Below are 19643 nucleotides of genomic sequence, written 5' to 3'. Positions count from 1 at the left end.
CTTCCTCTACCTCCCCTCCCCTTTCCCTTCTTCCCCTTCCCCTTCCTCCTCCTCCTCTTTCCTTCTCCTTCCCCCTCTCCTTCTTTCTATTCTTCCTTTATTTCCTCTTCCCTCTTCCTCCTCCCTCCTTCTCTTCCTCCTTTCTTTTCTTCCTCCTCTTTCCTTCTCCCCCCCCCCCTCCGCGCGAGAACCGGGCTGAGGCTGGGCAGGGTTGCCGGGCAACGCCTTGTCCACGCGCCGCGGTTGCCGGCCGCCCCACTTGCCGCGATGGTGGGTCCGAAGCTGCCTCGCCCGGGGCGGAGCCCGCTCAAGACTCGCGGATCGCGCCGCGTGGCCACCTCCAGCGCCCTCGCCTTCGCCACCGTCTCCTTCAGGCCAGTGGGGGGAAGAGCCTCCCTTGGCCAGCGCAGGCTACCTTCGGCCCCGGGACGGCCCCTGGCGGGGGATCTCCAAGGGGAGGAAGGAAGGGGTCGCTCCTGGGCTACAAATCCCCGGCTTTCCCTGTGTCTGCTGGGGATGATGGTCCCTGTCCTTCGTCCTTCGGCCTCAGCTCCTCAGGGGGGCTTTAAACCTCCAGGCTCCAAGGAACGGATCCCGCCAGGGAAGCAGCCAAGCCGGAGGGGTCCTGGAGCTTCACAGATTGCACAACTCCTCCCCCCCAAAAAAGCTGGGAGGGACCTCCGAGGTCATCCAATCCACCCCCTGCCTTTAGAGCAATGGGCTCGATTTTATTCCCGTCAAAAGCTCTCTTCTTTAAGAAGAACGATGGGGGGGGCTCTGGAAGCATCTTTTCCGACACCCCCCCCAACTCCAGCCTGGGCATCAAAGGAGGAGGGGGGTCATTGGAAAAGGCGCCTCTAGACCCCCTCCTGATTGAGCTGGCCCCCACCTTCGCAGACTCCCCCCCCATCCTCAAAGCCCCTCAGCCTTTCACCAAAGAGAGGAGGGGGAGAGGGGGGGGACCCAACAGCCTCTCTGCCTTGTGTTTTAGCAACGTGAAACCCCAGTCGTCAAGACAGGCCTCCACCAAACAGACCCAGGATTCGCACTACGCCGCCAGCACCGGACAGACCCAGTGGCTCCAGATCACCCTGCAGAAAGCGGAGACCCCCAACCAGGCGGATATTAATGTAAATCCCCACCCCCACTTTGGAAACCCTTTTCTCCTGCCAGGAAGCCTTTGCTTGGCTGGCAAGAAGCCCTGGGGGGGGGGTGGAGGGCATCTGAATTGGGGATAGAATTTTATACAGGTAGTCCTCAACTTACAACAGTTCATGTAGTGGCCATTACAACGGCGCTGAAAAAAGGGACTTGGGGGTGTTTTGCACAGTTACGACCTTGGCAGCTTCCCCATCCCAAATTCAGACGCTTGGCAGCGGGTTCACATTTATGACGGTCGCAGTGCCCTGGGGTCATGTTTGCGACCTTCTGACATGCAAAGTCAACGGGGAAGCCGGATTCACTTAACAACCGGGTGATTAATTTATTAACTGCTGTGATTTATTTAACGACTAAGGGAAAAAAAGTCGTAAAATGGGGCAAAATTAAAAAAATTCTCACTTAACAACTGAAATGTTGGGCTGCGTTGTGGTCCTAAGTTGAGGGCTACCTGTATACAGTGGTACCTCGGTACTTACTCACCGTTAATCGGTTCCAGGAGGTGCGATGAGTACCAAAAACCATGAGTACGGAAGTAAGGAATAATGTGGTTCCAACAATTTTTTAGCTTGTGGGTTGAGTACCAAACGACGAGTACCGGGACAACATTTTCACAACAAAATGCATTGAGTACAAAGTTGGATGAGTTTCAGAGCAGTTGAGTACCAAACTGTTGCTGTATTTATGCATACATTTATGGCTTCTTTTTAACGTTGTAAAGCCGCCCAGAGTTGCCTTGTGGCAAGATGGGTGGCAAAACAAATTAACATTAACAAACAAATAAAAGAACGCAAGGAAGCAAACCAGGTGTCTATGGAGATTCTCCATCATCCACGTCTCCTGGTTGTCCCAGAGGAGCTTTTTCCAAGAGGCAACTGGACCAGTTGTGGGTTGCTACCGGTTTACCCCAAATCGGGTGAATTGGTACAACCGCACATGGGGAGGAGCCAGCCCTAGTAAGTCCCCCTTCCTCATTTTTTGCCTGCTTCCTTGGACCCTCTGAAGGGCCCGCCCTTCTGTCTGTCTGCCTGTCTGCCTGTCCATCCGTCCATGGGTTCCTCCTCCCTCCCTTTCTCTGCCAGGGCTTCTCCACGCTGCACACAGCCGCACTGCACGGGCGGCTGGACTGCATGAAGATGCTGATCGAGAAGTTCAACTTGGACATCAACATGGCCAGCCTGAGGGGCTGGAGGCCCATCCACCTGGTGCTGGGCCAGGAGAGCAAGGCCATGGCCGTGGAGTGCCTCCAGTACCTGCTCAGCAAAGGCGCGGACGTCAACGTGTAAGCTGGGTGGGGGGGGAGGACATCTCTGGAGGTTTGGCAAAGGGGGGGGAGTTTGTACAGGTAGTCCCCGATTTACAACAGTTTGTTTAGTGGCCGAAGTTACAACAGCACTGAATCAGAATCAGAATAGAGCTGGAAGGGGCCATGGAGGTCTTCTCAAAAGCATGAGACCTTCAGTTTTTCAGTCATCTAATCAACAGGAGAGCCTCTTTGGAGCTCGGGGTCAAACTGTGGGGTCCTTAGGGCTCTCTGACTTGGTAGTTTTCTTGCAGACTTTTCGTTGCCCAACTAGGTAATGTGTTCAATGTCAGGAGGAGGAGGAGGAGGAGGGCTGTGGGGTCCTTGGGGCTCTCTAAACTTGGTGATTTTCTTGCAAATGTTTCCTAACCAAACTAGGTAATGTCATCAGGGCTAGAAGGGAATGGGATTTGTGGGGGAACGGAGGAAGAGGAGGAAGAGGAAGACAACTGTGGGGTCCTTGGTACTCTCTGAGTTTGGTGGTTTTCTTGCAGGCGTTTCATGACCCAACTAGGTCTCGATCTTTGCTCAACCCTCTCCTCCCTTCAAGCACTGATGATGTTACCTAGTTGGGTCATGAAACATCTGCAAAAGAAGAAGTCAATCACCCACCCACCCACCCACCCCCAGTAATATCATCCCTGGGCCTGGGAAGCTTTTGCAAAACTCTGGGTCTCCGGCCGCCCCTGGGATCTCGTAGCCTGAGCGTGTTGGTTTGAGGTTCTTGCTTGGCCCACCTCCTATCCAGTCTCTCTCTCTCTCCCTGGAGGACTTTTCAACAAACTTTAGGGCTTCCCTAAAACTGCCCCCTTCTGGCTCCCCAGGCAGAATTACAACGGGGTGTCTCCACTTCACAAGGCTGCCAGCGAGGGGCGTGAAAACTGTCTCCAGGTTTTGATTGACGCCGGGGCTAACGTCCATGCCCACGACAACGAGGGACAGAAGCCCATTGATCTGTGCAAAATGTGGGGCCACAGAGCGTGTGCCAAGTGAGTCGGTCGCTTCAACGCCGGGTGGGAGGGAAACCACGGCATGCCCAGTTTGGAAGGGGCCTTGGAGGTCATCTACTCCAGCCTTGGCCCCAGAGCTGGAATCCAGCACGTGACAGTTTGTCCCAAAGGTGCATTTCTCAAGAGGCAACTGGACTTTCTGGTTTTTCTTTGAAGACGTTTCACTTCTCATCCAAGAAGCTTCTTCAGCTCTGACTGGGATGGTGGGGAATGGAAGGATTGATACTCCTAAAAGAGGAGGTCCAAGAGGCCATCTGTGTCCAAATTGCGCAGCCCTCTCTCAACAGAGGGGGAGGGATACGACATCATCCATCTCCACTCTACAACACAGTTCCTTTCAGCAGTCCCAAGACCCTCTAAACCCTCAACGACCCTCTAAAACAGTGTTTCTCAACCCTGGTAGCTTGAAGATGGGTGGACTTCAACTCCCAGAAATGGGGGATTCTGGGAATTGAAGTCCACCCATCTTCAAGCTTCCAAGGTTGAGAAACACTGCTCTAAAAGGATGCAAATGACCAGCTGCCTGAAAGGAATAGAAATCCTTCCGTTCCCTACCATCCAGTAGATCTGAAGAAGCTTCTTGGATGAGAAGCGAAACGCCTTCAAAGAAAAACCAGAAAGTCCAGTTACCTCTTGAAAAAAAAAACATCTTTGGGACGGTCATATGGCTAGGAAAGGGGTCCCTGCAAGGTAGGAGCGGACTGGGCTGGGTGACGGTTCTGCTCTGTTCCCCACCCCCTCTTCTAGGCGCCTCTCCCATGCCATGTGGAAGGCCAACAAGAAGCACCAGCTGCAACAGATGTGCAAACTGGAGTCCATCAAAGCCGTGTGTGAGATGAAGCAAAGGCAGTTCCTGCTGAGAGAACAGGTAGTTCTTGTTCATTTTACCTTCATAGGTAGGACGGCGTGAATTCCGGGCCTTCTGTTGGCCCTTTGCCAGCCTTTTTTCAGCCCGTTTTCGAGGCTTTTTTTGGCGTGTTTTCGGCAATATTCAGTCTATAAGACGCACAGACATTTTCACCCACTTTTGGGAGACAAAAAAAAAGTGTGTCCTATAGTCCCAAAAAATATGGTACTTTTTATCCCTCCTTTATTACTTTGAAGCAGTGGTGAAATCCAAATTTTTTTACTACCGGTTCTGTGGGCGTGGCTTGGTGGGCGTGGTGTGGCTTGGTGGGCGTGGCTTGGTGGGCGTGGCAGGGGAAGGATACTGCAAGATCCCCATTCCCTCCCCACTCGGGGGCCAGCCAGAGGTGGCATTTGCCGGTTCTCCGAACTACTCAAAATTTCCGCTACCGGTTCGCCAGAACCTGCTGGATTTCACCCCTGCTTTAAGGGCTGCTTAAGATGGCGAACGTACCTAATGCTCTTCTTTTTGCCCACAACCTCTCCTCTTGGGGAGGGGGCTGTTATGCCAAAGGCCAGGCACGCGGGGTCAGCGCCTCCTTTGCTTTTCTCTTCCCAGAGGGAGCTGAACATCTGCAACGTGATGGCCTTCGAAAGCTGGCTGCTGAAGAAGGGCCTGCCTCTGCCCACTCGGACCATCCTGGACCTGTCGCAGGTCCAGCGCCACTCGCTGACCCTCCGCAAGTTGGCCGGCCATATTGCCAGCCCCATCCCCTCCCTCGGCGCCCTGCTCAGGTCCTCCGACTCGATCTTCAGCATACAACGCAGGTACCGGCGTCAGAAGCCCTGGAACCTCAGCACCAACCTGGAGTCCGAACCGGCCACGTCCATCTTCCGGCCGAATGTCATCCGGTTAGGCGTAGAGCCCGAGAAGCTGCCGCAGCACGACTTCACCTCCTTCCTCTTCCTCTTCAAGGATCCTTTCGGGGATCCGGTGATCCAGATCGACAATATTGGCAGGGTCTACTCCGTGCCGGATCTGCCCTACGAGGTCCTTCACCAGAGCCTCTATCCCCGCACCTGGACGCCCCGCCTGGAGGTCCCTCGGGACCTCCGGCCGGTGCAGATTTTTAATCTGAAGCACCGGCGTCGCCCGGGGCCAGAGCACTGGTGGACCGACCAAATGGCCCTGAGCCTCCGGGTCACCCTGGATCCCATGTTCCTGAGCAGCCTGCAGAGCCACGTCTCTACCTACTGCAGCACCGAAGCTCTGAGCCCAAGAACGGCGAGCTCAGGCTCCCCGAAAGAGCCCCCCTCCGTCCAGAGCGAATCGTCCAACTCGTCCAGCCCGTAGGAGGAAGGCCTTGTGGGCCCCTTCTGCCACGCCCCGGAGAGCAAAGGGGCAGGAATGCCCCCTCCCCTCAACTGCCTCGTCTCTATATAAAGTATTTGATAGGGTTGACTCTGCCACGCTCAGAAACATTTAATGATGAATAATAATAATAATAATAAAAGCGCAGTTAGGGCAGTTCCTCTCCTGCGTCCATCGGTCTTCAATTCACAGCAGGAATTTGGGGCTCCCGAAATACAGGTAGTCCTCGATTTATGGCCGCAATCCAGCCCAAAATTTCTGCTGCTAAGCGAGACAGTTCCTAAGCGAGTCTTGCCCCGTTTCTCCATCTTTCTCGGCCCCGTGGTTAAGTGAAAGGCTGCAGTGATTCACTTAGTAACACTGTTGTTAAGTGAATCTGGCTTCCCTTGTCAAAAGGGGGCCAAGGGGGATCATGTGACTCGCCCCCCCCCCGGATGCTGCGACTGTCATAAATCTGAGTCAGTTGCCAAGCGCCTAAATTTTGATCACCTGATCACGGGTGATGCTGCAACGGTCCCAAGTGTGAAAAACGGCCCTACGTTTGTAATTTCAAATGGTCACTAAACGAATGGACGTAAGTTTTCACCCCCGATAAAAAGGAAGCCCAATGAAACCCCTGAAGAAAAAGGGGAGAAGGGAGTCATCTCCTTGTTCTGTTGTCAACTGAACACCTTTATTGAACACGGACCGTGTGCTGAGACGCCCGTCGCCTTCAGCCAAGGACATCGCGGCAGCTGGGAGCCTCTGGAGGTCCTCTAGATGAGCCAGGCAGCCTGAAAACTGCCAGGGGAGAGCCAGGGGGCCGCCCAGCCCAAGGAGCAGAGTCGACCCTCGTGGCTTCCCACATTCCAGGCACAACCTCGCAAATTCTTTGCACGCAATCTTGGTTCCTTCCCCAACTTCAGGGTGTTGGTACAGTACAGTTCAATTTTCACTCGCCCCCCACGGTTGAAGTCCCGGAAGCTTTTGGGGGTGGGGGGGGGGGACACCGGCAGTCTTCCGGGCTAAACGCAGCTTTGCTTTTCACATACCCCCAAAAAGCTGAGCCAGGAAGTTTGGGTAGAACCATCATTCCTGGTTTCCTTTTTTTAAAAAAAAACAAGAACCAGAACCAAAAGTTTAGCCAGCCTCCCGGAGAGGAACCTCCCAACACAATGAAGGAAGAAGCATTAAGACTCTTTTTCACTCCTGGCCGGGCGGTCTGGTTCAGTTCAGCTGGTACGGAAGGCGGCGGCGGCATCTTAAGAATGTCCACTCGGTCCTTCCTTCCTGGGTAGATCCCTCTCGAAACTTTGGAAGAAGTCCGGCAGTGGAGAGCTTGTGAAATGTTGCACCCCTTCCTACCCCAAAGGGATGAACTGCCTGGCTTAAAAGCACGCTCAGAGTTCATCGGGGACCCCATTGAGAGGGGTGGGCGAGGGGGGTTCCCCATCCTCACCTCCTTCCCCAGCCACCCACAGGAAAGAGGGGGATCTTGGGAGGCCCAGCTCCACACACACACGCACCCCCCACGCCTCTGGGCTCTTTCCCGGTTTGTTCACCCCGAACGGATCTGGAGGTCAGGAAAAAAGGGGGACGCGGAGGCTCAGAACGGGCCCCCTTTTCAGGGAGGGAGGTACGCGTGTGGCCAGAAGAGGTGGGGAGGGGGAACCAACAACATCCGGGGGTTGCTGGAGGGGAGGAGATCAGTACATCTTCTGTCGGCTGGGCAAGATGGCTTCCTTGATGAAGGAGAAGACGAGGAGGATGCCGGAGCGTTTCCCTCGCTTCCCTTTGGTGAAGTAGTTGGAGACCACGTCGTCTGAGGAGGCAAAGGAGAAGAGATCAGAGAGAAGGGCCTGGATAGCTCAGCAGACTAATGCATTGTAATTTAACTCCAGCTGTCTGCAATTAAAGTAAGTTCGAATCTCGCCAAGGCTCAAGGTTGACTCAGCCTTCCATCCTTTCTAAGGTAGGTAAATTGAGGACCCAGTTGTGGGGGCAATAAGCTGACTTTGTATAAAAATATACAAAAGTATGAAGGCTATTGCTGAGCACATTGTAAGCCTCCCTGAGTCTCCGGAGAAGGGCGGCATATAAATCAAATTAAAAAAAAAAAGGGGGGGGGGGAACGGCTTCATCCCCATATTCATAATTTAGTAATTATCTCATTTCTCATATTATCAAACTTATAAGTATCTTTATATTATTATCCTCATTTGCCACTTATTTCTAACTATGGCTTTCTCGTTTCATAAAAATTATTTTCAAATATTATATTATGACATTCATTTCATATTTCATATTTCCATGTTTTATTTTTCTAGCCATTGATAAAATAAATCCCATTATCTTATAATATAATAGTAAATGATGGATATGGGGATGAAGCACCAAAGACTTGTAACTGACCGACACACGGTTTGCAATTGCAGTGGATGATGGATTTATGTTTTATGTTTTGTTTGAAAAAAAAAAGAGAGAGAGAGAGAGAGAAGGACCAGCGAGAGGGGTTCAAAACCAGCCCTTCCCCCAGGGCCCACCTGTGGAGAAAACCCTCGTCCCCCAGGCCCACTCAGCCAGAGGTGGATTCAGCCGGTTCGGGCCGGTAGTGGAGATCGCAGGTGGGCCTGCCCCCCCCCCGCCCCAGAACTATGACGTCCCTATTTAGCCACGCTTTTTAGGCCGGGTACATGCACGGAAGGTGCACAGGTGCGGAGAACCGGTGGTAGAAGTAAGTGAAACCCACCCCTGCACTCATCCCACCCACTGGCAGCTGAAGGGAGAGATAGGAACCAAGAGGGCAGGCCAGAGCCCAACGCCCATCAACGGCTAACAGAGAATATCTGTACTGAATATCAGGGCTGAACGGGGGAGCGGGCTTTGCTCCTTCTTTCTCTACAGGTGGCCCTCGTCTTACAGCCCCAAATTGAGGCCAAAATTGTGGCTTCCAAGTGGAGCTTTTGCTCCGGTCTGACAAATGTCCTTGGCTTAACATTTGTTAAGCAAATCACTTTGGTCGTTAAGCAAATAACAGGGTTGTTAAGCGAATCTGGCTTCCCTCTGATGATTCTGCTTGTCAGGTGATCAGGTGACCTCAGGACACTGCGACTGTCGTAAATTCAAGTCAGTTGTCAAGCCTCAGAGTGTAAACCACGTGACCACGGGGATGGCGCATCGGTCGTTAAGTGTGACAACTGGTCGTAAGTCACTTTTTTTCAGTGGTGGTGTAATTTCAAAGAGTCACTAAGTGAAGTGTTGTAAGTCCAGGACCGCTTGGCGCTTGGGGCTGGACGGGGCAGTGGGCTTTGCTCTTTCTTTACATACAAGCTTGTCCTGTCAAATATGGGTGGGATGTCCTTGGGGGAGGGGTGCTTGCTTGGCTCCTCCCTGCGTTGTGATAAAAGCTCCTTGAGTTTCATAGCTGCAAAACAGACTTCACCATAGTTCCCCATAGTTTCAACTGGGAAACGGTGGCCAAGTCCAAAACCAGCAGGGAATTCCTGGAAGCCATCCACAGGCACGTGGAGGTAAACAATATTTACACACCATTCCAACGAGAGAAGCCAAAAGCCAAAAAGGAAACAAAAAGACCAAAACGCCAGCAATCAATACCCAGCTACGCAGAGATTAATACTGGACTGACAATCAACAAGCAAACAATGCCCCAGTCAAGGAACGACTAACTACAATCTCCTGAGCAGGGGGTTGGACTAGAAGACCTCCAAGGTCCCTTCCAACTGTGTTGTTATTCTATTCTATTCTATTCAGTCAAACAGTAAACCACCACCTAATTGAGAACTTCCAGGAACATTCCCAACAATGTTGTCTATAAACGGAGAGCAAATCCTCCCTCCTTCTAACCCTGATGATGTCCCGTTGTTGGGTAATGAAACGTCTCAAGAGAGCAGCACTAAAGATCCACGAGTCCTCTCCACAAAATCCCTCTCCCTTCCAACACTGATGAGGTGACGTAGTTGGGTCATGAGACGTTTGCAAGGAAACAACCCAGCTCAGAGAGCACCAAGGACCCCACCTCAACAATTCCTCGATGCCAGCCATCCAGGCCCAGAGCCTCTCTCCTCATCTCCCCCCTCCTCTTTATTGAGAGACCCAGCACGAACTGACCAATAGGTAAAGTTGCTGCAGATTTTGTGTTGTGTGTCAATTCCGGGTGGGGGTCGTCTTGTGCCCCTCCTTTCCTGGGCACAAGGGGGTTGTGGGGGGGAGGGGTCTGGCTAGAGAACTGACCTCCAGGCTGCACGGTGGAAGGCAGGACGTTTTCGCCAGCCGACAAGGAGACGAAGAAGGCGAACGGGATGAGCCAGAGGCAGAAGGTGAAATAGGCCAGGACCTGGAAGGGGGGAGGATGGGGGGCAGGAGAGAAAGAGCATCAGAGAAGCCGCGGTGTCGTTCCCCCCCCCCCCCGAAGCCATCCCAGGAACCCCCCAGATGCCGTCCCAGGGTGCCCCCTGCAGGGTCTCGTGGCTTTAAAGTCGCCCCCCCCCCTCTCCGGACCCCTCTTACCTCTGAGAAGGGATAATATTCTTCTGCAAAGTACTGAAAGGCCAGGTAGTGGTTCAGCACAACCAGCACTGCCAAAATGGGGAGGGGGGAAAAGAGAGAAGGGGCTCACCAATTCGGAGGGGCTTCATTCAGCAAGATCCCCCTGAGAACCCAAACCCCACGGGGAGGGAACCATGCCACAGAGATAGCGGTCAGCGATGGCAGAAACTCAGCAGCTCCCAAACGCTTATAACCCTCATAATAAAGTTTGTTTGTGGGAAAAGGGGCTTCCAGAGTCCTCCTGATTTTCAGATTTCAAGGGGTCCCTGCTCTCTCGCTCTCTCTCTCTCTTTTTAAAGTGTGTAACTAGGCCTCATTGCGACAAAACGTTTGGCCACTTTAAGACTCCTGGACACCAACTCCCAGGATGCAATTTCGGTCCTATCCACCTTCTCGTCCTTCCCTGTTAATCCCGCGTCTTGGACAAAGCCCAGAAACATTACAAAACATTGCCAGTGGTGTAAGATTATAAAATCTCTGAAACAGGATTGAGAAAGAGCATCACTCGGAGCTGAGAGAGCGAGAAAGGCTCCTGATTCCAGTCCGGCTGAGATTTACAGAACGAAGGGAGATTAAGGGAGGTTCATAGCACCAGCCCTTAGAACCACTGCCTTAAGACACTCATAGGCCGCTTCCCAGCCCTCTCTAAGCGGTCTACGGAGTCAGCGTATTGCCCTCAACAATCTGGGTCCTCATTTTACCGACCTTGGAAGGGCGGAAGGCTGAGTCAACCTTCAGCCGGTCAGGATCGAACTCCTGGCAGTGGGCAGTTAGCCAGCCCTGCAGTACTGCATTCTAAGCATTGTGCCACCATGGCTCTTATGAGAGAGAGGTAGATAGGTAGGCAGAGAAAGAGAGAGATGATATAGATAGATAGATAGATAGATAGATAGATAGATAGATAGATAGATAGATAGATAGATAGATAGATAGATAGATAGATAGATAGATGGATGGATGGATGGATGGATGGATGGATGGATGGATGGATGGATGGATGGATGGAGGGGGGAGATAGGATAGGGAGAGAGAGAGAGAGAGAGAGAGAGAGAGAGAGAGAGAGAGGGAGAGAATGTATGTATATATGTATATATATATATCTCAAATTTATATATGGTTTGTCATGAATGTGACTGCTTGAGGGCTCCTGGATTGGAGCTGAAAGGTGAAAAGGATGCAATATGCTCCCTCCCACATGTTGGGGTAGACCAGGTGTCTCGATAGGAAAGATAGATAGATAGATAGATAGATAGATAGATAGATAGATAGATGAGAGAGAGAGAGAGAGAAAGATTAGATGATAGACAGACAGATAGATGATAGATACAGAGAGACAGAGAGATGGATAGACAGACAGTGATACAGACAAACAGTCCTTACTCCAAGCACCTCCCAGTCTAAATTGGGATGGCAAGGGGAAAAAAGGAAGTGAATACAGGTAGACTTTGACTTATTTGTATTTCTGAATAGTGATACATCTTATGGGGACACACAAACCCCCTCCCCAAAAGATCAGGCTGTTAATGCTTTATGCCTCAAGCGAGAGACTGCAGAATTAAGCCAGAGCTGATTTCCTCTCATAATCTAAAGCAGATGTTTTCGACCTGGGAACTTCAATTCCCCCAGAGGTGGGGCAGACCCCAAATCTCTTTCAAGCACGGCTGCAGGGGAGACGACCGCAGCGTATGACAAAGTCACCGTCAGAGAGGAAGGGGCCGTGGCCCTCCAGGGCCGGCGGGGGGAGGGGCACTCACCACAGGATAGGATGAAATTTGGAGAGGTCAGCATGATGAAAGGGAAAGTTTGCAGCAGTCCGAAGTAGACCAGGTTGGTGAAGAGGCCCACGCCCACCACGAGACCCGGGAAGTGCTCAAAGAGATACAGGCCGACCAGCACGGCCGTGGAGAACTAGGAGAGAGAGAGAGAGAGGGAGGGGGGTCAAATCATCCAGGCCAAGGGCTTTGAAGGTGGAATCCTGGCAACTGGACTCCTTTCTCCTTCTTCAATCGGAACAGCGCTGGAAGGGACCTTCGAGGTCTTCTAGTCCAACCCCCTGCTCAAGCAGGAGATCCTGTACCAGGTCACTGGAGGTTTTTAAGAAGAGATTGGACAAATGACTGTCGAGTTTCTTCTTAGAAAACCTCCAGAGATGGAGCACCCACAACTTCTGGTGGCAAGGCGTTCCACTGGTTAATTGTCCTCACTGTTAGGACGTTTCTCCTTAATTCCAGGTTGCTTCTCTCTTTGGTAAGTTTCCATCCGTCGCTTCTAGTCCTGCCTTCCATTATTTTGGAGAATAGCTTGACTCCCTCCTTCTTTGGGGCAGCCCCTCAAACACTGCACTACTGCAACCCTGTCACCCCTCATCAAAATTTTAATGGGTTATTTTATAGATAAAAGGTTTTAAAATTTGGGGAAGCCAAACCGATCAAATTCTGTTTTAATTTATTTTAATTTTTATATTGTATGTATTTTAATCTTGGCTGTTCACCATCCTGAGTCCTTCGGGAGAAGGGCAGTATACAAATTTAATAAATCTAATCTAATCTAATCATCCAAGCAGTTTCTTCGGCCAGAGGAAGCTCGTGAGGCAGAGAGTCTTGGGAATGGACCGATTCCTTTGTTCCAACCTTTCCAGGGAAGGACTGAGAATCCACCTGTCGCAACGGGTTTTGGGGAGGAGACCCCTGAGATGGGTGTGGACCGGAGCCGGTCCCCTCCAACGACTCTCTGCCCAGCTAATTTGCTCTGAGTGTTGAAGCTGCTTGGATGAGGAGCAGTGAAACGTCTTAAATCACCAAAAATGACTGTCCGGTTGTCACGATCCAACCTTCGGAGATGAGAGAAAGCGGGGGACTCTGACGGATCAACGCCGTGCTCAGACCAGGCGCCGGGGGTGGGGTGGGGAGAGAAGGGGCAGCAGCCTCCTCGCCCGGAGCCTGCCGCTCTCTTCGCCACCTCTGGCCATGCAGGAGGTGGGAAAAGCGACACCAAAAAGAAGAAAAATGTCCCTCTAAATCTCGGTTTCTCAACCGCAGCAAATTCTGCCAGCTGAAGATGCCCCACATCACCCATTATACAGGCAGTCCCCGACGTACGACCACAATCGAGCCCAAAACTGTCACTGAGCAAGGCTAAGTGGTGGTCCATTGAACTTTGCCCCGTTCCACGACCTTTCTAGCCGCAGCTGTTGAGTCAACCTGGCTTCCCCGTGGATTTTGCTCGCCAGAAGGGGATCACGTGACCCCCAGGGACGCTGCGACCGTCATAAATGTGAATCAGTTGCCAAGGGTCTGAATTTGGATCCCGCTGACTGTGAGGCTGTTGCAATGGTCGTAAGTGTGAAAACTGGTCGTAAGTCACTTTTCTCGGTGCCCAAGCCAACGGCTGTAAGTTGAGAACCACCTGTAAATGTTTTCTCCGGGGAAGGGGGGGATGGGGCCGTGGAAAGCAAGCAAGAAAGGGGGGGCCTCTCCCCCTCTGCCCCCTCCCTGCCCCAGACCAGAGAGCCCTGCGGAAAACCCAGGCGAAAGGCAGGCCGATGCTTACCCAGATCATGTATTTGATGATCCGGCTCGTGGCCACTGTGTACTCTTCTATCAGCTCCGCCAGGTAGTACAATCCAGCCGCTGGGAGGGACGGAGGGAGAGGAGAAACACCCAACCATTAGGCCATCTTGCCACACTGCCTAACCACAGTCAGCCTCCCAGCCTACAGGGGAGGCCAAGGCCCAATTCCTCCCACACCCCTGGCTGGACAGGCAGGGAGAGCAGCCTCCGATAGGGCCAACCGGTCCCTCCAGGCGTCCAGCTCAGCCGCAGGACGGGAGGCAGGAGCGAATGGAGGAAACCACGGCCCTGCCTCTCCCCAGGCACCGAAGCCAGGCAGCTCCTCCTAGCACGACGTCTGCTTTCCCACCCGGATATCGGCAGGAGGTAGAAGATGGAGAGAGAGAGAGAGACAGAGAGACTAGATAGATAGATAGATAGATAGATAGATAGATAGATAGATAGATAGATAGATAGATAGATGATAATCATAGGATAGATAGATGATTGAGAGAGAGAGAGAGAGAGAGAGAGAGAGAGAGAGATGGGAGAGAGAGATGGGAGAGAGAGATGATAAGATAGATCAAGGTCAATAGAGATGACAGGCTGACAGGTATTTCTCAACCTCAGCAACTTTAAGGTGGCTCACTTCAACTCCCAGAATTCCACCCATCTTAAAGTTGTCAAGGTTGAGAAACCCTGATTGATAAGATTTTATATTGATCGATCGATAGATCAATATAGAGTAGACTGATAGACTGATAGGCAGATAATAGATTATATAAATGACTGGTTTAGAGAAAGGAATGAGAAAGAGGCAGATAAAACACCTATTATTACGTAACTAAAGCTCTGTATCTATAACTTTACCAAGAACTACAAGAATCTGGAAAAGAATTCCTGTAACCTTAACTGTTCCTACATTGGTAATTGTTTTTATAGATTTGTATTTCTGTTGTGAGCTGCCGAGCTGGGCAGCATTTAAATTGAATAAATAAATAAATAAGTGTAGATGTATGTGCTTGTGAGAGAGAGAAAAAGGAAGGAAGGAAAAAAAGAAAGAAAAGAAAGAGAGAGAGAGAAAGAAGGAAGGGAAGTAAAGAAAGAAAATAAAGAAAAGAGAAAAGAAACAGAAAAGGGAAAGAGAAAAAGAAGAAAAGAAAAAGAAAGAAGGGAGGAAGGAAAAAAGAAAGAAAAGGAAGGAAGAGAGAGAGAGAAGGAATGGAAGTAAAGAAAGAAAAGAAAGAAAAGAAAGAAAAGAAAGAAAAAAGGGAGAGAAAAAGAAGGAAGGAAATAAGAAAGAAAAGAAAGAAAAGAAAAGAAAGGGAGAGAAAAAGAAAGAAAGAGAAAAGAAAGAAAAAGAAGGAAGAAAAAAAGAAAAGAAAGGGAGAGAGAGAGAAAGAAGGGAACTAAAGAAAGAAAGAAAGAAAAAAGAAAGAAAAGAAAGAAGGAAAAAAGAAAAAGAAAAAAAGAAAAAAGGGAGAGAGAAAAAGAAAGAGAAAAGAAAGAAAGAAAAGAAGGAAGGAAGGAAAAAATAAAAGAAAGAGAGAAAGGGAACGAAAGAAAGAAAGAAAAAAGAAAGAAAAGAAAAAGAAGGAAAGAAAGAAACGAAAAGGAGAGAGAGAAAGAGAGAGAGAAAGAAGAAAGGGAAGGAAAGAAAGAAAAGAAAGAAAAGGGAGAGAAAGAAAAGAAGGAAAGAAAGAAAGAAAGAAAAGAAAGGGGGAGGGGGAAGAGAGAGAAGCCATCTAATCCTCCCTCCTTCCTTTCCCTTACAACAACGACCCTGCGAGGTAGACCGGCCTGCCTTCCATGCCCTGGCACAGCCTCCTCCTCCTCCTCCCCCCCCCACCCATGAAGGAGCCCGTGAGGGGGGGGGAGGGGAGCGTGGGGGGGGGGTTGGCTGCTCCTTGGGGGGGCGGAGGCTCCGGCCAGGAGGGGGCGACGCCACGTCGGGCGGGACCATCGCGCTCCGGGCGGGGGGGGAGGGCGAGAGTGGGGCTTGGCGGCCCCCGGGGGGGGCCTTCCGCGGGGAGGGGCGGGGGCTCCGCTCACCGATGCCGAGGGTGACGAAGGCGGCCTGGATGAGGAGCGCGAGCCAGCTCAGCGCGTACATGAACCACATCGTCGCCCCGCGCCTCACCCGGCGGCTGGCACCGATGGCTCCGCCCGGCACTTCCGGCACAGGCGGAAGTGGTTGGAATAACGCCGCCGTCGCCTCCTTCCTCCCCACAGCGGCCCCCGGCGGTCGGAGGTGGCGCGGCAGGACGGCGCTCGCCTCTCTCGGTTAACCCGGAAAAGAGAGACGAGGGGGAGGAGACTATGGCCCTTTGATGACTTCTGCACTTCAACTCCCAGAATTCCTGAGCGCAGCCATGCTGGTTGAAGAATTCTGGGAATTGAAGTCCACCAGTCATCAAGGGGGCATCGTTCCCCACCTCTCTCTTAGAGGTCCATGGAAGCCCTTCCATTAAAGGAGATAATCCAGGGTCATTTGCAAGGGCTCTTTGTCCCTCGTGTGTGAGCGTGTGTGTTTCCTGAACCACCTTGACAGATTCAGCCCTTCCATGTTTATTTATTTATTTATCAGTCAAAATACAGTATTTACCCTCTCACCAGAATTGATTCCAGCTGGTGCACAACCACCAAAGAAGCATTTTTATACCAACAACTGTTGTAATATATATATGTATAGATTATAAAACAATCATTATAAAAACATGGATGATCATTATTAAATATCAAAATATTTGATTTATTTATTAAATTGGTTTGCCGTCCATCTTGCCACAGGGGGACTCTGGGTGGATTGCAATAATGAAAGGAAACCATAAATATTCCGGGAGAGATGGGCTCCAGCACGAATCCGAAAAGCTCGGAAGACTAAAACCTCTTGCAACATTACCCTGGGATACGTAGATTTGCCTTCACTTGTGAAACCATAAATGTCTGAAAATATGTATAAAGGCACATTAAAATTGCAATAAAATATACGTTCAATTGCTAAAGATGGGGAGGGAGGGAGGGAGGGAGGAGAACATGCAGGAGGGGAGGTGGGAACTGCGAATGGAAGGTCAGAAGGGAAGGAGAGATCTCACCTGGAGGAGGCAGGTAAGGTGCTCCAAAGGGCAGAAGCCATGGCAGAGAAGGCCCTTCTCCTCAGCCCCTCCAGCCGGAATTCCCTGATTGACGGGGACCTCAGCATCCCTTCTCTGCTTGCACAAGTGGGGGGAGGGAGGCAGTCCCAGTGGAAGGTGATGGTTTCTCAAGTCACCTGGAGTCCCTGGGCTTTAAAGGTGATAACCAACACCTTGGAATATTGCATTCAGTTTTGGTTGCCACAATGTAAAAAAGATGTGGAGACTCTGGAAAGACTGAAGAAGAGCAACACAGATGATTAAAGGGCTGAACTAAAACATACAAAGAACAGTTGCAGGAACTGGGTAGGGATAGTTTAATGAAGAGGACTAGGGGTGACATGATATTTGAGGGGCTGCCCCAAAGAAGAGGGGTTCAATTTATTTTCCAAAGCACCAGAAGGCAGGAGAAGAAGCAACGGATGGAAATGGATCAAGGAGAGAAGGAACCTGGAATTGAGGAGAAACTTCCTGACAGTCAGGACAATTAACCAGTGGAACAGCCTGCCACCAGAAGTTGTGGGTGCTCCATCGCTGGAGGTTTTTAAGTAGAGACAGGACAGCCATTTGTCTGGAATGACATAGGGTCTCCTGCCTGACCAGAGGGCTGGACTAGATGACCTCCAAGGTCCCTTCCAACTTTGTTCTTCTGTTACAGTGACAGTTGTAGGGGGCTCCATCACTGGAGGCTTTCAAGGAGAGACTGGACCGTCGTTCATTTGACGTGGTACAGGGTTGCCTGCTCGAGCAGGGGGTTGGACTAGATGACCTCCAAGGTCCCTTCCTTGAATTGCACCCCAGCAACGAGTGCAGCTCGTGGAACAGCGTTGTGCCATGGGCCACTCCAGGGTTCCCAGAGGGGGCTTGGTTACGTGTGTGCCTTGGAAGGGCTGACTGCCTTGGGCTGCGGGAAGGATATGTGCCTGGCCTTGAGCCTCAGTGGGGCAGCCCGAGGCAAGGGGGGGGCTGGAGAAAGAGGTTGCAACGGAAGCCCCTCGTCGATGGGTGGGTGGGTGAGTGGGTAGCTGCAAAGAAGCCCGGGTGAGATTGTCACCGTGTCCCTGGTGTTCTCTCCCACTAATGCAGTCTGGCACTTCCCGTACTCAGGCGGGCCTGATCCTGCTGCTCACTGACCGTGCGCTGAATCTGCTGATCTTTGCACCTGCGCGGCAGACGGAGGGCCAAGGAGGACCCACAAACCCGGCCCCATGGGCAGCTCTGGGGCATCGGAAGAAGCCGCCAAAGCCAAGCCAGGAGGCGCCTTCGAAGCACCAGCCGGGCGCCTCCCTCTTCATGTGCACTGATGGTGGCCTGACCTTCAGGCTGTGTGTGTGTGGAGGGAGCCACAAGGGCACACCCGTTGCACCCCCTCGCACACTGCCAGGGGCACATAGAAAAGCACATTTGTGCTCCGGGCTTTGGAGAACTCAGGGGTGCCTGGCGATGGTCTTTGGTGCAGGGTGCAAATCGCACGTTTCCTCCTACAGATACTCTGAGCTGCCTCTTATCTGCCCTCAGCTCTGGAAGGTCATCACATCAGAATAACAGAGGTGGAAGGGACCTTGGAGGTCTTCTAGTCCAACCCCCTCCTCAAGCAGGAAGACCTTGCAGCCGAGGTCTTCAAACGTGGCAGCTTTTAAGACTTGTGGCCAGCTATGCTTTTGAAGACCTCTGTCCTAGACCATTTCAGACTCCGGGTTCAAGAGATGGCGGCACTGGCTGACCAGAAAAAGCTGCTTCAAAAGGCCCAGGGGAGAGTACATTTCCTTATTACCATTCATTTATTAAATTGATTGGCCGTCCATCTGACCACAAGATAAATCTCTACTCCCAGGGAGCTCCCTGGCCATTGTCCTGATCTTCTATTTAAAAACCTCCAGTGATAGAAACACCCACAACTTCTGGTGGCAAGCTGTTCCACTGGTTAATTGTTCTATCAGGAAATCCCTCCTTAGTTCTAGGTTGCTTCTCTCCTTGATTATGTGCCATCCGTTGCTTCTTGTCCTGCCTTCAGGGGCTTTGGAGAATAGCTTGACTCCCTCTTCTTTGGGGCAGCCCCTCAGATATTGGAAGACTGCTATCATGTCTCCCCGAGTCTTTCTTTTCATTAAACTGGACATACTCAGTTCCTGCAACCGTTCTTCATATGTTTTAGCCTCCAGTCCCCTAATCATCCTGGTTGCTCTTCTCTGCACTCTTTCTAGAGTCTCAACATCTTTTTTATAGCGTGGGGACCAAAACTGGATGCAGTACTCTAGGTGTGGTCTTACTAGGGATTTATAGAGTGGTATTAGTACCTCCCTTGATCTTGATTGTATCCCTCTGTTAATGCAGTTTAGGATTGCGTTGGCTTTTTTGGCTGCTGGCTCATATAGCTGGTTGTCCACTGTGACTCCAAGCTCCCTCTCACAGTTCCTGCTGTTAAGCCTGGCTTCACCCAGTCTATATGTGTCCTTTTGGGTTTTCTTGCCTAAGTGTAGGACTTGACTTTTGTCTACCTTGAATTTCATCTTGCTAGAGAGGGCCCAGCATTCCCGTCTGTCAAGATCCATCTGGATCATTAGCCTAACTTCTAGGGTGTTGGCTGTTCCTGCCAGCTTCCCTTTTTCTGAGCTGGAAGCAAGTGGATTGTCTTCTCCGGAGCTGCTGATGGGAGGGCGAAGGAGGGAGGGGGCCTCCCCAGGGACCCCTCACCCCAATGTGCCAATCAGGAGGGGAGTGAGGCTG

The 19643-nt window shown here is 51.3% G+C and overlaps 2 protein-coding genes across 2 annotated transcripts; one reads left to right on the top strand and one right to left on the bottom strand.

Moving 5' to 3' along the window:
- The first annotated feature begins 229 nt into the window (after positions 1-229).
- Positions 230-5848, top strand: ANKRD53 (ankyrin repeat domain 53). The gene is made up of 6 exons (XM_034426031.2): positions 230-374; positions 992-1130; positions 2241-2440; positions 3286-3450; positions 4219-4339; positions 4937-5848. Exons 1-6 carry the CDS (start codon positions 268-270, stop codon positions 5669-5671), a joined length of 1467 nt encoding a protein of 488 aa, XP_034281922.2. The 5' UTR covers positions 230-267; the 3' UTR covers positions 5672-5848.
- A 489-nt stretch (positions 5849-6337) lies between these two features.
- Positions 6338-15972, bottom strand: TEX261 (testis expressed 261). Its single transcript, XM_034426112.2, has 6 exons — positions 15835-15972; positions 13784-13863; positions 11989-12142; positions 10196-10263; positions 9920-10022; positions 6338-7490 (listed from the first exon to the last, which is right to left on the bottom strand). The coding sequence occupies exons 1-6, from the start codon at positions 15902-15904 to the stop codon at positions 7375-7377; spliced, it is 591 nt and encodes a 196-aa protein (XP_034282003.1). The 5' UTR covers positions 15905-15972; the 3' UTR covers positions 6338-7374.
- Positions 15973-19643: the final 3671 nt, after the last annotated feature.

Source organism: Pantherophis guttatus, chromosome 8 (genome assembly GCF_059756535.1).
Source record: "Pantherophis guttatus breed Tessera chromosome 8, ASM5975653v1, whole genome shotgun sequence".
NCBI classification, from domain to species: Eukaryota; Metazoa; Chordata; class Lepidosauria; order Squamata; family Colubridae; genus Pantherophis; species Pantherophis guttatus.
This window is presented reverse-complemented; position numbering and strand designations above follow the sequence as displayed.